The sequence below is a fragment of the Rousettus aegyptiacus genome, unplaced genomic scaffold (assembly GCF_014176215.1).
Source record: "Rousettus aegyptiacus isolate mRouAeg1 unplaced genomic scaffold, mRouAeg1.p scaffold_m13_p_7, whole genome shotgun sequence".
Taxonomy (NCBI): Eukaryota; Metazoa; Chordata; class Mammalia; order Chiroptera; family Pteropodidae; genus Rousettus; species Rousettus aegyptiacus.
The window spans coordinates 25,652,703-25,665,378 of record NW_023416310.1 but is presented as its reverse complement, the minus strand read 5'-3'; the positions used below and the strand labels follow the sequence as shown (position 1 = coordinate 25,665,378).

Below are 12,676 nucleotides of genomic sequence, written 5' to 3'. Positions count from 1 at the left end.
AAGTATAGCCCTACTGAATAAGAAGTGCACACCACACTTTTAACTCTTATGAAATGCTTATTTGTTTTCTTTCATTCAGGTTGGCTGTATTCATTTTTAAAATCAGTCAGGGAAATGTGTTGTATATATCTTAATGTATGTATATATTTATATATTTATAAATTACATATGTATATTTACCCAGTGATTTGAGGTAGGCTCACATTTTTTTAAATTATAGGGGTTTTTAAACTAAAAATAAAGGGTTTTAAAAAAAATTTTTTTCCTTAAAATGGAAACAGAGGACTTGCTGGAGTATTTATTTCTGGTTTTACGAAGGTCACCAGGTAAGTGTTTCCCTCAGGCACGTGACCGTGTCTGCGGGAACCTGTCTTTGGGGGCTGGGTCTAAGGAACTTTTGGGAATCCCGGTCATTTGTCCCATATGAATATAGCTAGAAAATTATGAAAAAGCAAATTCCTAATATTTGAAAGTTTTTCCCCAAGTACTTTGAGAATTTCAAATGATGGGTGTTTTTATCCTTTCCCTTCAGACTTGGAAAATTTTTCCACCTCCAGACAGAAAGGGCTCTGTCACAAGCTGTTCATCTCAAGTGGCTGCTTTTCACCTGTTGCCGCCTCTCTGCCCAGAGTTGGTGCGAAGGGGCTGAGCTAGGGATTGCCTTCCAATTAAAAGGAAATGAGGAGATGAGCTCCTTTTCATCTGCTAGAGACCTAGTCCTGTTTCCTTATGAGCACTGAAGAGTGCCATCCGTCCACGTACTAGAGTGTTTACTTGAAGAGAATTCACTGAAGGACTACAGTTATACAGGGTTGTGGGTAGGCTTAAGACAGGGTTTCTCAACCTTGGCACAACTGACAGTTTGGGGAGGAGGCTGTAATGTGCATTATTTAGTAGCACCCCTGGCCTCTACCTACTACATGCCAATAGCACCACCGCCAATGAATTCCGATGACCAGAAATGTCTCCAGACATTGACAAATATCCCCAGACATTGACAAATGTCTCCTGAGGGGCGACATCATCTCTGGTTGAAGTTCAGAACCACTAGGTGAAGGGAAACAGTAAGTGATGTTGAGTCACCCAGGGACTAGTAACAGTAGGAAGCTCTTACCTCCCTACCACTCTACAGCTGAGAGCAGAGGGAATGGGTTTAACAGAACCTGGCGAGAGCTGAATTGGGGGCAGGGGGTACAGCCACCACCAAAATCTTGGTGACTTACAGGGGAAGAAGCAGGAAGAAGTACCCAAGTTCTCTCTCTTCCTACCCTCCAAAATCTCAGCATCACTTTTCCATTAGATGAATCCAACTAGATGCCAGGTAGCAATGAAACCTGGGTAATACAGTCCATAGAGGTCAACCTCCTGGGCACTGACAGGATAGACAAGGACAAAGAATGGATCTGGGGTAGAGAACAGAAAATAATCAGTCAATTCATCCATCCATCTGTTCATTGAATACTTATGCTTAGCAAAATGGTTAAGAATATAGGCTTTGAGTCAGACAAGCCTGCATTTATATCTGGCTCTACCACTTACAACCTGTGTGATTAATCTTGATTGAATTACTTCTCGGAAACTTCAATAACCTTGAATGTTAAATGGCAACATGATTCTATCTACACATGTGGCCTGATTCTTGTAATCTTGGAGTCTTCCCATTGGGGAAACACAAGCCTAAGTTAATTGCTTAGGACAAGATTCTAACCAAGTGCCAAATGGGTATTACCTGCTCTGTGCCCAGTGCTATTATATGATGATCCTAGAAAAAGCAAAGATGTGGGATTAGGCCGCAGAATGCCCTCCCTCGCCATCTGTGAACACATTGAGTGCTATATGGATATTAGCAGAGAAAGGTCATAGTGGGCTGGAGAATTCCAGACCACAGGACCTAGGTTGGGTCCTGAGAGACAAGTAGGCCTGTCTAGATGAGAAAGAAGATCAGACAGGAAGAATGGTGAGTAAATCAAAGCCATGAGAGTGGGTAGAAGAGGGAAGGCTCAGAGAAGGGTGAGGGAGACTGGTGAGAGGAGAGCTTTGGCCAAGGGTCTCAGTGTTCTCATCTGTAAAGGTAAGCAGCGGGCCTGGGGCCCACTGCCTTCCTCAGTACCCTAGTGTAGGTTCCCAGACCTACAGGGGTGAGGTGGGAGGCCTTAGGGTGGTGCCAGACCAGATGCACAGATGCCTCCTATAGGGCGTGGCCAGTGCTCTGCTTCAAGCAGCCGTTATCACATTAAAATGCAGCTCTAAAGATGGCAGGTTCTAATTTTCTGAATGTTCGAAAAAGTTAGAAATTTGGATTTTTTAAATGAGTAATCTCCTGATTTTTCAAAAACCATGTGAGCTGTACGGAAATTGTATAAAGACCAAACAGTCCAGTTGCACCCCTGTGCAGATGCTTCTGATAGGTCCCTTGGGGCCTTAGAACCCCTGAGATCTGTGTGTTTGGTTGGGTTTTGCCTCCATGCGTAACTGTCTTTTAAACAGTGGTTTAAAAGCAAAAAGAAGTAGAAAGAAGAAAGGTCCTCTTAGGCCAGGTGAAGTTTGCGTTCCCCTCTAGACTTAAGAGCATGGCCAGGTTGGGAGTAGGGGGAAGGGCTGGTGTAGTCCAAGGACACCGACTCAGAGCAGTGAGTGGGTGGGCCGTAGGCTCAGTGCCGCAACGCCCCTGGCACTTAGCCCAGTGCATGCTGGGGTTGGGGCTGCCCTTGGGAGTACTGACCAGCACATTTGGTTCTTTTTTGATGAAATTTTTTAAATATTCAGATAAAGAAGAGAGACTAATAGCACAAATACCCATATTCCCACATCCAGACTTCCTGTTGGTTCTTCAGAGCTGGAGTTGTCGCTCCTCTCCATTCATTAAGACACTAACCTTCCTCTGGGCCATTTGTCCTAGGTAAGGGTCACCTGGAAGCTCTGTTTAGAGGTAAAGGCTGAGATGATGATGACCTACGATGATGTAGCCATGAAGTCCTCCCCCAGATTGCCATGCCTGGAATCCCACCTCTGAGCCCTGGATCTGACGGCCCTGAAGAGCAGAGATCCCTGGGCTCTAGAGGTGGAGGGTCGGGAGAGGCAGGGAGCAGAGAAGCTTCCAGCACCCCCAGGATAGCTGAATGGCAAAGTCAGCAGCCGAACCAAGCTTCAGTTCCACACTTGTCTCTCATGACTAATTAAACATAGTCTCTTGCCCTGCTGAGGGGAAGTGAGAAGTTTGTGGAAAAGACTAGAAATAATGGAGTTTTCTGGAAACAGCCTAGTGAAACCTTAAAATATTTTCACTCACTAAGAAGGCACAGTAATACTCACTCAGTCAAACGCTGCCTCTGCCACCCCAGGCCGGCTCCAGCCCATGTGACCCTCCACCTTCACCTCCAGTTCTCCTCAAAAACACCCCTCTTCCATGGTCAGGTCTAATCTCTCTGCTCCTCCCTTCGCTCCCAGCTTGACTTCTGACCCTCTGCCTGCCCAAACTTCCCCTCCAGGAAGCTCTCCCTCTTTCCATGCCTCACATGTCTTTTCTTTTTCTGTCTTTTCATTACTGCTAGTAATGGGATAATTAGTCCATATCATACACCATCTTGGACTATTTCCTGACACTTCATAGGTGTCTGTTTGCCTCTGACTAAATGATTTGCTGTCTGAGAAAAGGGACTGGGGTTTTTCTCCTGTTTCTCACAGTGCCGCCCCCCCCCCCACACACACACACACACACACATAGTAGGTGACCGAAAAATATTTGTGGCTATGTAAAGTTTGAATTGACAGGTGAACGGATGGGTAGGTTGGTGGGTGGATGGAGAGTTGGTTGGATTGCAGAGTTGAGAGATTTTCCACAGGTACCTGAAATTCAAGTTATCCATTCACAAGGATGGAAGACACAGGACTAACCAGTCCTAAAAGCTCATTTGTTAAGTTCCTAAGCCATTTCCAAATGACTGAATGTGAATCTCTCATTTTTCAGCCTCATGCCCACACTCCCCATTCCCCCAGCCCAGATCTAATTTACATACCACAAAATACACTATATTAAAGTACAAATTTTAGTATATTCACAAGGTTATGCAGCCATCACCGCTATCTAATTCCAGAACATTTCCATCAACTCAAAAAGAAACACTGTATCTATCAGCAGTCATTCCTTATTTTCCCCATTCTCCAACCCCGGGCAACCACTGATCTACCTTTTGCCACTATGATTTTCCCATTCTGGATATTTCATATAAGTGGAATTATATATTATGTGGTCTTTTGTGTCTGGCTTCTTTCTTTCTCTTACCATAATGTTTTCCCAGCTCATCCATGTGGTAGCATATACCAGTACTTCATTCCTTTATGGCTGAATAACATTCCATTATAGGGCTATACCACATCTCATTTATCCATTCATTGGTTGATGAGTGTTTTTGGTTGTTTCCGCTTATTGGCTATTGTAAACAACGCTGCTATGGCTATTCATGTACACGTTTTTGTGTGGACATGTTTTTTATCTATCTTAGGTGTATGCCTAAGAGTGGGAGAAACTTTAAGACTGTTTTCCAAAATAGCTGCACCATTTTACATTTCTACCAGCAGGTATGAGAGTCCAGTTTCTTCATATCTTCACTAAAACTTATTGTCTTTTTTATTATAGTTATCCTAGTGGATATGATGTAGTATTTCATTGTGTTTTGATTTGCATTTTTCTGATGGTTAATGATGCTGAGCATCATGTGCTTATTGATCACTTGTATATCTCCTCTGGAGAAATGTCTAATGAGATCCCTTGCATATATTTTAATTGAGTTGTTGTTGTTGTTGTTGTTGTTGTTGTTAGGTTTTAAGAGTTCTTTATGTATTCCAAATCCAGGTTTCTTGTCAAACATAAGATTTGCAGATATTTTCAGCAATTCTGTGAGTTGCCTTTTCACTTTTTTAATGATGTTCTTTGAAACAAACATTTTCAATTTTGATAAAGTCTAACTTTTGTTGCTTGTGCTTTTGATATCATTTTTAAGAAACCATTGCCTAATACAAAGTCACAAAGCTTTATTCCTATGTTTTCTTCTATGAGTTTTATTGTTTTAGCTCTTAAATTTCAGTCTTTGATAAATTTCGAGTTAATTTTTGTATATGTTGTGAAGTAGGGTCCAACTTAATTCTTTTGCATGCAGATATCCAGTTGTCTCAACTCCATTGGTTGAAAAGACTGTTCTTCCCCCCCTCCCTCCCCCCCCAATTAATTGTCTTGGCACCCTTATCAGAAATCGATTGACTAAGTATGAGGGTTTATTTCTGGGCACTCGGTTCTATTGATTTTTATGTCCCTTTGCTACTACACTGTCTTAATATCTGTAGCTTTGTAGTAAGTTTCAAAATCATAAAGTATGAGTCCTCCAGTTTTGATATATTTTTCCAACTTGTTTGACTGTTATAGACACACAACAGATTCTTCAAACACTTATTGCTTTATCACTAGCTTTTTTGTTTCCTCGATGAACTGGTAAGCTTGTGAGAGCCTGGCTGGTCTGCAGCGTTAGGTGAAAAACTCTTCTCCCTACTCTCCAGTGTCCCCTTTACAAGGCATTTGGCCTGTAGAGATCTGGACTATTCAGGCTGAGCTGTCCTAGTCCAGAGCATGGTAGAAAAAGAGGGAATTTGGCAGGATGCATCTGGCCCCTCAACTGGGAGATCTAAATCCAACTAATCCTCCCTTCCCCCAACCCCCATCCCAACTTTCCTTCCCTTTTCTTCCTCATCTTGCAAGGTTGGTGTTTGGATAGTTATAATTTTATCTAGATCCACTTCCAGCCAACTCGCCAGCTCTTCTCCTGTGCCTCTGTCATTCTCGTCACTCTCCTGCCACATCTAAGCATGATTCATGGCAAACTGGCACAGGATGGAGGATATCTGTCCTGTCATGGGGCCTTCTTGGTGGCATCTCTGGTCAGCTCCATGTGTCCTTTATGGACCCAATAGGAGTGTTGCCTGAGCTACAGGCACTGATTTTGCTGGTAGATGAAACTTATTTCTTCACTGTGGTGCTTTTAGCCCTTGCCTTAAGGAGACAATAAAAACAAAGGTGTGGGGGAAAGGTGGGGTGAATCAGAGGCCAGATTTTTTAGAAATGTTTCAAGATAAGCTGACCTGCTGCTGGTGCCACAATACTAAAGATTTACAGCTTTGACCTTTTTTCAAAATATAGCCCCAAGGTGGGACCTTTTTTAATAACTAAAAGTGATAAAGTCTAACTTCTTCATCTCTACGGGGTGATGGGTAGGGTGCAGGTAGGGTGCAGCCCGTGCACTGAGACAACTCAGGGCCACCACTACCGACTCCGTGAACTTGGACCTGTTTACCCGACCCCTATGAGCATAGCTTCCTCATTTGTTAAATAGGGATACCTCCCTTATGGTGGTGGGAACAATAAGGGTTCGATCAAAGGAAAATGTTTATCATCAACAATAATACTAGTTAACCATTTGATGAATGCTGTCTTTGTGGCAACTCCTATGTTAGTGTTCAAATTAAATCAAGTGGGGGTAAAGGAAAGATTTTATGCTCTCCAGAGCTATAAACTAGAATGTTCTGAGCATCTGATTTTATATATATATATATATATATATATATATATATATATATATATATATATATATTCCTATGCTGATCTTCATGTATATTTTCAATTCTTTCAGAGTTGAAAATGCCAACTAATTCTGCCAGACAGATTTTGAACCAGTTGAGAACTACACAGAAGAGTCAGAAAGAGATTATATTGTAGGCGAAGGCTGGACCAACATCTGACTCAGACCTATAGCCAAAGTGCACCTTCACACACACCCCTTTTTCTGTTTCCTTGTTTAAATTCTGGTTCCAGGCTGCAGAATCCCAGCATAAGAAGCAGGGACACTAGAGGCAGGTGTCGTGAGGGATTGATTTGGAGCTCTCAGGGTGATAACGTTGGTCCTTTGGCTGCTTCCATGAGTGAGGCTCTACTTTTGTGGGCTCTAACTAGTCCTGGCCCTGCTGGGGGGGTCACCAAACCTGCTTATCTCACCATAAAGACAGTGAGATCTCTGGAATGTTGGTACTGATCCTCCAGATCTGTGCTCTGCATACACAATGAAACTTTGCTGATCTCATTTTCTTTACAGCCACGTAAAGCTCTGTGAGCTCTGGATTTCTTATATGTGAAGTAGGAATACTTACCCAACTCATAGGACTGGAGAGAAAGTACTTGGTTGGGGCCTAGCACATCATAGGCCCTCAGGGGGGCCGTCACGCTAAGCCTGGTTCAACACCATGGGGAACTTGGCCTTCCATTCTAGACTGAGCCTTCTCCCTGTGTACCAAGCAAGTCTCTCCTGGAGCCAACTGGTCAGGGACACATCTGTGGGCTCGAGCTGGAAATGTGGATTTGGGAAGGACAGGTCTCGACAGAAGTGGGTCACTGAAGACAAGCGTTGGTGCACAGAGGTTCATTATCTGGGTGGTGGGATTCCAGTTCCATGTTTCAGACCTCCTCCAGATTGGGGGTGGGAGAGGCGGAGTTGTTGGCGGAAGTGTCAACACCCTGAGCCTCCCTTCAAACCCATATTTAGGACTGTCTAAGGCAAAATGATGAAATAAGCAATAGTTTCCCCAAGGGACCCACTTCCTCTTTCAGCACCCTTCCCCCAGCCAGCTAAGAAAACAAGTGTCTGAAAACGAATTCACTCCAAGAGGGCAGCAAAATATGAGCTAATTCCAGCCCACCACCTGTTGTTGTACAGCCTATGAACTATAACACAGCGGTTTTTATATTTTTAGATGGTTGGGAAAAAAATCAAAAGACTATTTTATGGTATGTCTAAATTACATGAAATTCAAATTTTATTGGGCCATAAATTTTATTGAAACACAGCCACAACCATTTGTTTACTTATTGTCTGTAGCTGCTTTCAGCAGAGTTGAGTACTTTCTGGCCCTTTAAGAAAAAGTTTGCTGATGCCCTGTGCTAAGGTGTTAGAGATTCAGTGTATTAGGTGCCCAGTGGGATTCGCTGTCAGAGAAAGGGGCAAACCAATGGAATCCAGGCCTTGTGGCAGGCCTGAGAGGAGACACTGGGTGAGAAGCATTCCTGATATCCTTGCAATTAACTAGACGGCCTGAGGGGAGCTAAACATCTAGTCCTGCAAGTGGGGCTGCTTCTGTCACTGGGAGGGGGGCGTGGAAATGGTGGGGTTCAGGCCTATGACTCATTCTAGCTGTGTAGACAGCAGGACGCAAAAGTGCAATGATAACGTTTAATGAGCCTATCCCACTGGCTTCCCCGCCCACCTGGTGGCAGTAATTTCACCTGAGGCCTTTCATGTTCCCAGAGTCCAACAGAGCCTCCCTGGAGCAACACATCCATCACTTGCCTCTCTCTTATTTCTGCAGAATTTGCCTTCTGTCAGGTGGATGCCTCTATTGCCCTGGATCTGGCCCTGGCTGTCCTGTGTGACCTGCTCCAGCAATGGGACCAGCTGGCCTCTGGACTCCCAGTCCTGCTTGGATGGCTACTGGGAGAGGGTGATGACCTCATGGTCTGTGTGGAGAGTGTGCAGCAGGTAGTCCTGGGGTCTCAGGGCAGTGGAGATGAAATTGGAGTGTTCTAAACTCACTAGATGCAGCACTTAAAGGCATACTTAAGCCTATAGTGCCTGCTGCAAGTGTGTTTCTGGATGCTCAGAGCAGTAATGAATTAGGAAACTGTCCAAACATCCATGGTAGTCTTCTGGGGGTTGCGGGGCCACTCTCATGCTGGCTTTTGGGGTTCTGGTCTGTGGGGACAGAGGACTTTGAAAGAGACCCCTTGGAAGCTGAGAGTTGAATTATGGAAAATTCTTATTAGTCAACATTAGAGCTGGGGGCTCCCTATTATGGGCTCTTAAGGTGAAACATTTCCAGAGAACTGAGGTCATTCCAGGGTAGAAAGAAAACTATTAGCCTGTCCAGGTGAGAGAACAGTCAACAGGTAGGGAAACTGAGGACCAAGACAAGCAGCAAAAGCATCTTGAGGACTGAAAATTCATATCCACCAGTGTCTGACTCAGCTGGCCTTCTTGGCATCACTGACAAGCTGAGAGTTCAAAAAGCAGCCTGTTTACGGGAAATTCAGAGACAAGATAAAGTGTCTGTGATAAAATGACCTTGAAAATCCCCAGTATTATAGAAATTTGATTTCATACTCAGAGACTAGTTAGTGTCTCATGTTTGGTAATTTGCTCTTTTTATGCTGCTGAGAGTTCCCTTCCTTCTTCCTCTCTAATTTCTAGATATACCCTCAGGTCTAGGGCCCGCTCCCATGTTGAGGTCCCCTTTTCAGCACCAGGCCCCCAAAATATCTTGGCTTGGAACCATAAACACATCTTTATCAAAGGTCATGTTAAGTCTGGGGGGTGGGGGGGAATTCCTCTCCAGTAGAGAAGTACAAGTGAAAATAGAAGGTGACCTTCAAGGCCGCAAGTGGTGTGTATATGTGGGTGTTGACAGGCGAGAGTGGGCCCTCTCTCTGGTGGAGGAGGGGACACATCTCTTCTGCATCTGGTAGGACTCTGGTCTGGACTAGGGCTTGTCCACATTCCCTATAAGGTTGACTTTCGGCTTTTTCATTTGATTGAGGTGGAAGAAGACTACCTGTTTGAAAAAGTAGAAGTCAACTTTTGGGCTGAGACCCTGATCTTCGTAAAATATCTCTACAAGCACCTCTTCTGTCTCCTCTCCAAGTCCAGCTGGCATCCCCTCAGCCCTGAGAGGCTCTGTCATCTTCAAAGGACAATGTCAGAGCAGTGCCACCTCCTTTCTCAGCTCTTCAGAGAACTGCCACCAACTGCTGAGTTTTTGAAGACAGTGGAGTTCACAAGATTGCGTATTCAGGAGGAAAGGACTTTGGCTTGCCTGAGGCTGCTGGCCTTTCTGGAAGGAAAGGAAAGGGAAGACACCCTCGTCCTCAGTGCTTCGGACTCTGTGGCAGAAGCAAATCCATTAACTCTTCCAGGAACAGAAACTGCTTGTTGAAGAAAGAAGACTTTGGGGGTGGGGACAGGTTGGGGGTAGATTAGTCCCCCACTAAACCTGCAGGAAATGTGAACATAAATCAAATATTTTTCCCCTTCATACCTCCCCCACTTCTGTGAGTCTAGTCCTCCTACAGAGGAGTTTTTCTTCAGTTCACTCATTCAAGGCAGCCTGGTTTATTGCAGCTACTGTAGGAAGTGAGGCTACCATGTTGAATATTTACTCTGTTCCCAGGTGCAGGCCACCTGCAGGCCTGAATTAGCCTTTTTCGTCCCCCAGGACTTCTAATGTCCAGCCATAGCCAGCCTGCATTTTCTATGAATTGACTACTCAGAATTGAGTTTTAACATGATTCTCCTCCAACCCCTTTTTTTTAGCTGGATGTAGGAGCTGGATTAGTTGGCAAACAGCCCACTTGGTCAGAATTCCAAATTTTATTCCAATTTAGCTAAAGCAGAAATATGTTCCAAATGTTAGATTCTGAGATTAAGGATCAACTTCAAATAGTATTGTTTTTATTGTCTGCATGTGTGAGTCCTGCAGTGACCTACACATGCCATCCTAATTATTAAAAGAGCCATTGAGAGCTCCTACTGCCCCCCCCCCGCCCCCAAGTGTTTGTGCTAAAGCTAGGATACCTGATTTTGCCACCCAGTGAAAGCATAGACTCTTGGCTCTTAAAAGGAACCTAAAGAAAAGAGAGCCAGAATAAATGATTTATTTGATGCCTACACTGTTTACTATCATTTTCTTGGTGGCAATAACAAGAAGTTTCTCGTTCAAGATGCCAGAAAACACATTTATCCATTTCAGTAATTGAATCTAGAAATCTTAAGGGTTTTCTGCCTTTCCAAGCCCAGCCCTTTTCCTCAGACACCCAGCAGATGTCACTCTTGCACACATTTTGTTGCTGGTCCTGTTTTTCATTGGCTTGACATTCTTAATTTGTAATTTCAGAATAAGTGTAACCCACAGCGAGTTATCTTGAAATTCATGGCTTGGATAGGTCACAGCCTCATCCACATTCATTTTTCATCCAGTTATCTGAAAAAGTTATTTCAGATAACTTTTAGTCTGGCTTTTTGGGTTTGTAAATAATGTTTAAATACATCTCAGGTGAGCTGTCACTTAGAATTATTTTATTGATATTTGATGGTCTGAAGGGGCAGTTTAGAAGAGAGTTTGATATGATCATTTCCTACTACAGGAATGCTTATATTTCAAATATAATTTGTCTCTCTCTGGAAGAAAATCACCTAACACTAAAAACACAGCCATAATGGAAGTATAGAGAAAGGGCTCCTTACGAGGAGGCAGGGAGAAGAGTTAGTGTCCAAAGTTTTGTCCTAAAGAGAACAGGAAATTCCCTGGGTAGTTTTGCAATCAGCTCAAAATGTGTTTTTGTTTTTGTTTTTTGTGATCCTGAATTAATTACCTGGTTAGGCATCTGTGTAGCCCACACTTGATGGAAAGTTGCCAACCTAACATTTCTTTTGTTCTTAGAAGACCTGGCTGGTGAGAAGTCAGGCAATTGTTGGCATAATGTGATAACCATGGGAGAATAATTGTGAAACTGGCCCCAGCAAAGCCCAGTTCATTGGAAAAAGCCAGTGTTCTTTTTCTTCATTTAAAATGAAATAAAAGCAGTTACATAATAAAAATATTTTACACCAGCAGGTGCTCCGTATCAAAGCATGTTGGTACCTTAGCATGTTTACACATTACCTCCAGAATCCTTCTACCAAGCCTGCAAAGTGGATATTCTCATAGGTGTTGACTAGGAATTACCCCAGGATTTTATCTTGACTGGCTATGGCCAGCCTGGGAGGGCAGAAAGGACAGATGTGTCACTGGCTTTGTATCTGAAATCTTGTTGATGGAAATGGCTGTCTCACACTTTCCTGATACATTACCAGGAAAACTGCAGAATACCCTCCTGTCAGGGCCCCCTTCAGAATTTTGTTTTTGGGGTCATTTCTACAAATAACGTAACAGTCAGGGTGCTTGAAGTGTCAGCCACAGAAGGCCAGCCCTGTGCAAGGACCAGGGTAGGCTGAGTAGTAATAGTAAAGCAGTCACCTCTTCTGAGGTTACTGCCCTAGGGTCCACTCTGCAGACCAAGATTTGGTGCTTAGCTCTACATTCACGATTCTGTGGACCTGTACCCATCTGGCCATAGTCAAGAGACCTGGATTTCTCCATTTTTATGCTTTATCAATTTGTCTTAATAAATAAGATGTGTTATACTTGTTTATCTTTTAAACACCTTCACAGATAACTCATTTGCACCTTAACAGGGTGAGAGATGAATAAAGCAGGAATTGTCTTAGTTTTACCAGGAAACCCAAGTACCAAATGGATTATATGACTGGCCTAAAATCACAGGGCTTGTAAGGGGCATGGTCTGAACTCCAAACCCTAAGTTTCTGATCCTAAAGTCCTTGCAGCCCTACACTGACTACCTCCCTGGATAGGTGGCAGGGATTACAGCTGTGGGCCACTGCACTCAAGCTGAACTCTAAGGTATGTTCCTGAGTGACAGGTCTAACTCATTTCCTTCCCGATTAACTGAGAGAGGGAATGAGCACCTAAAAGAAACGAGGGCAAGGAATCAGCAAGAAATAATATCAGTTTGGGAAGGGGGCATGGGTGG

At 43.7% G+C, this 12,676-nt stretch overlaps 1 protein-coding gene across 5 annotated transcripts in view; it reads left to right on the top strand.

Moving 5' to 3' along the window:
• The window catches only part of THADA (THADA armadillo repeat containing), a 278,522-nt gene extending 266,156 nt beyond the window's left edge, over window positions 1-12,366 (top strand). For all 5 annotated transcript variants that reach the window (XM_036224851.1, XM_036224852.1, XM_036224853.1 and 2 more), the window contains 2 exons: window positions 8,404-8,573; window positions 9,628-12,366. In XM_036224851.1, the coding sequence (XP_036080744.1) occupies window positions 8,404-8,573; window positions 9,628-10,023 (566 nt within the window). In that variant the 3' untranslated portion in view covers window positions 10,024-12,366. The remainder of the gene's footprint in view (window positions 1-8,403; window positions 8,574-9,627) is intronic.
• The last annotated feature ends 310 nt before the right edge of the window (window positions 12,367-12,676 follow it).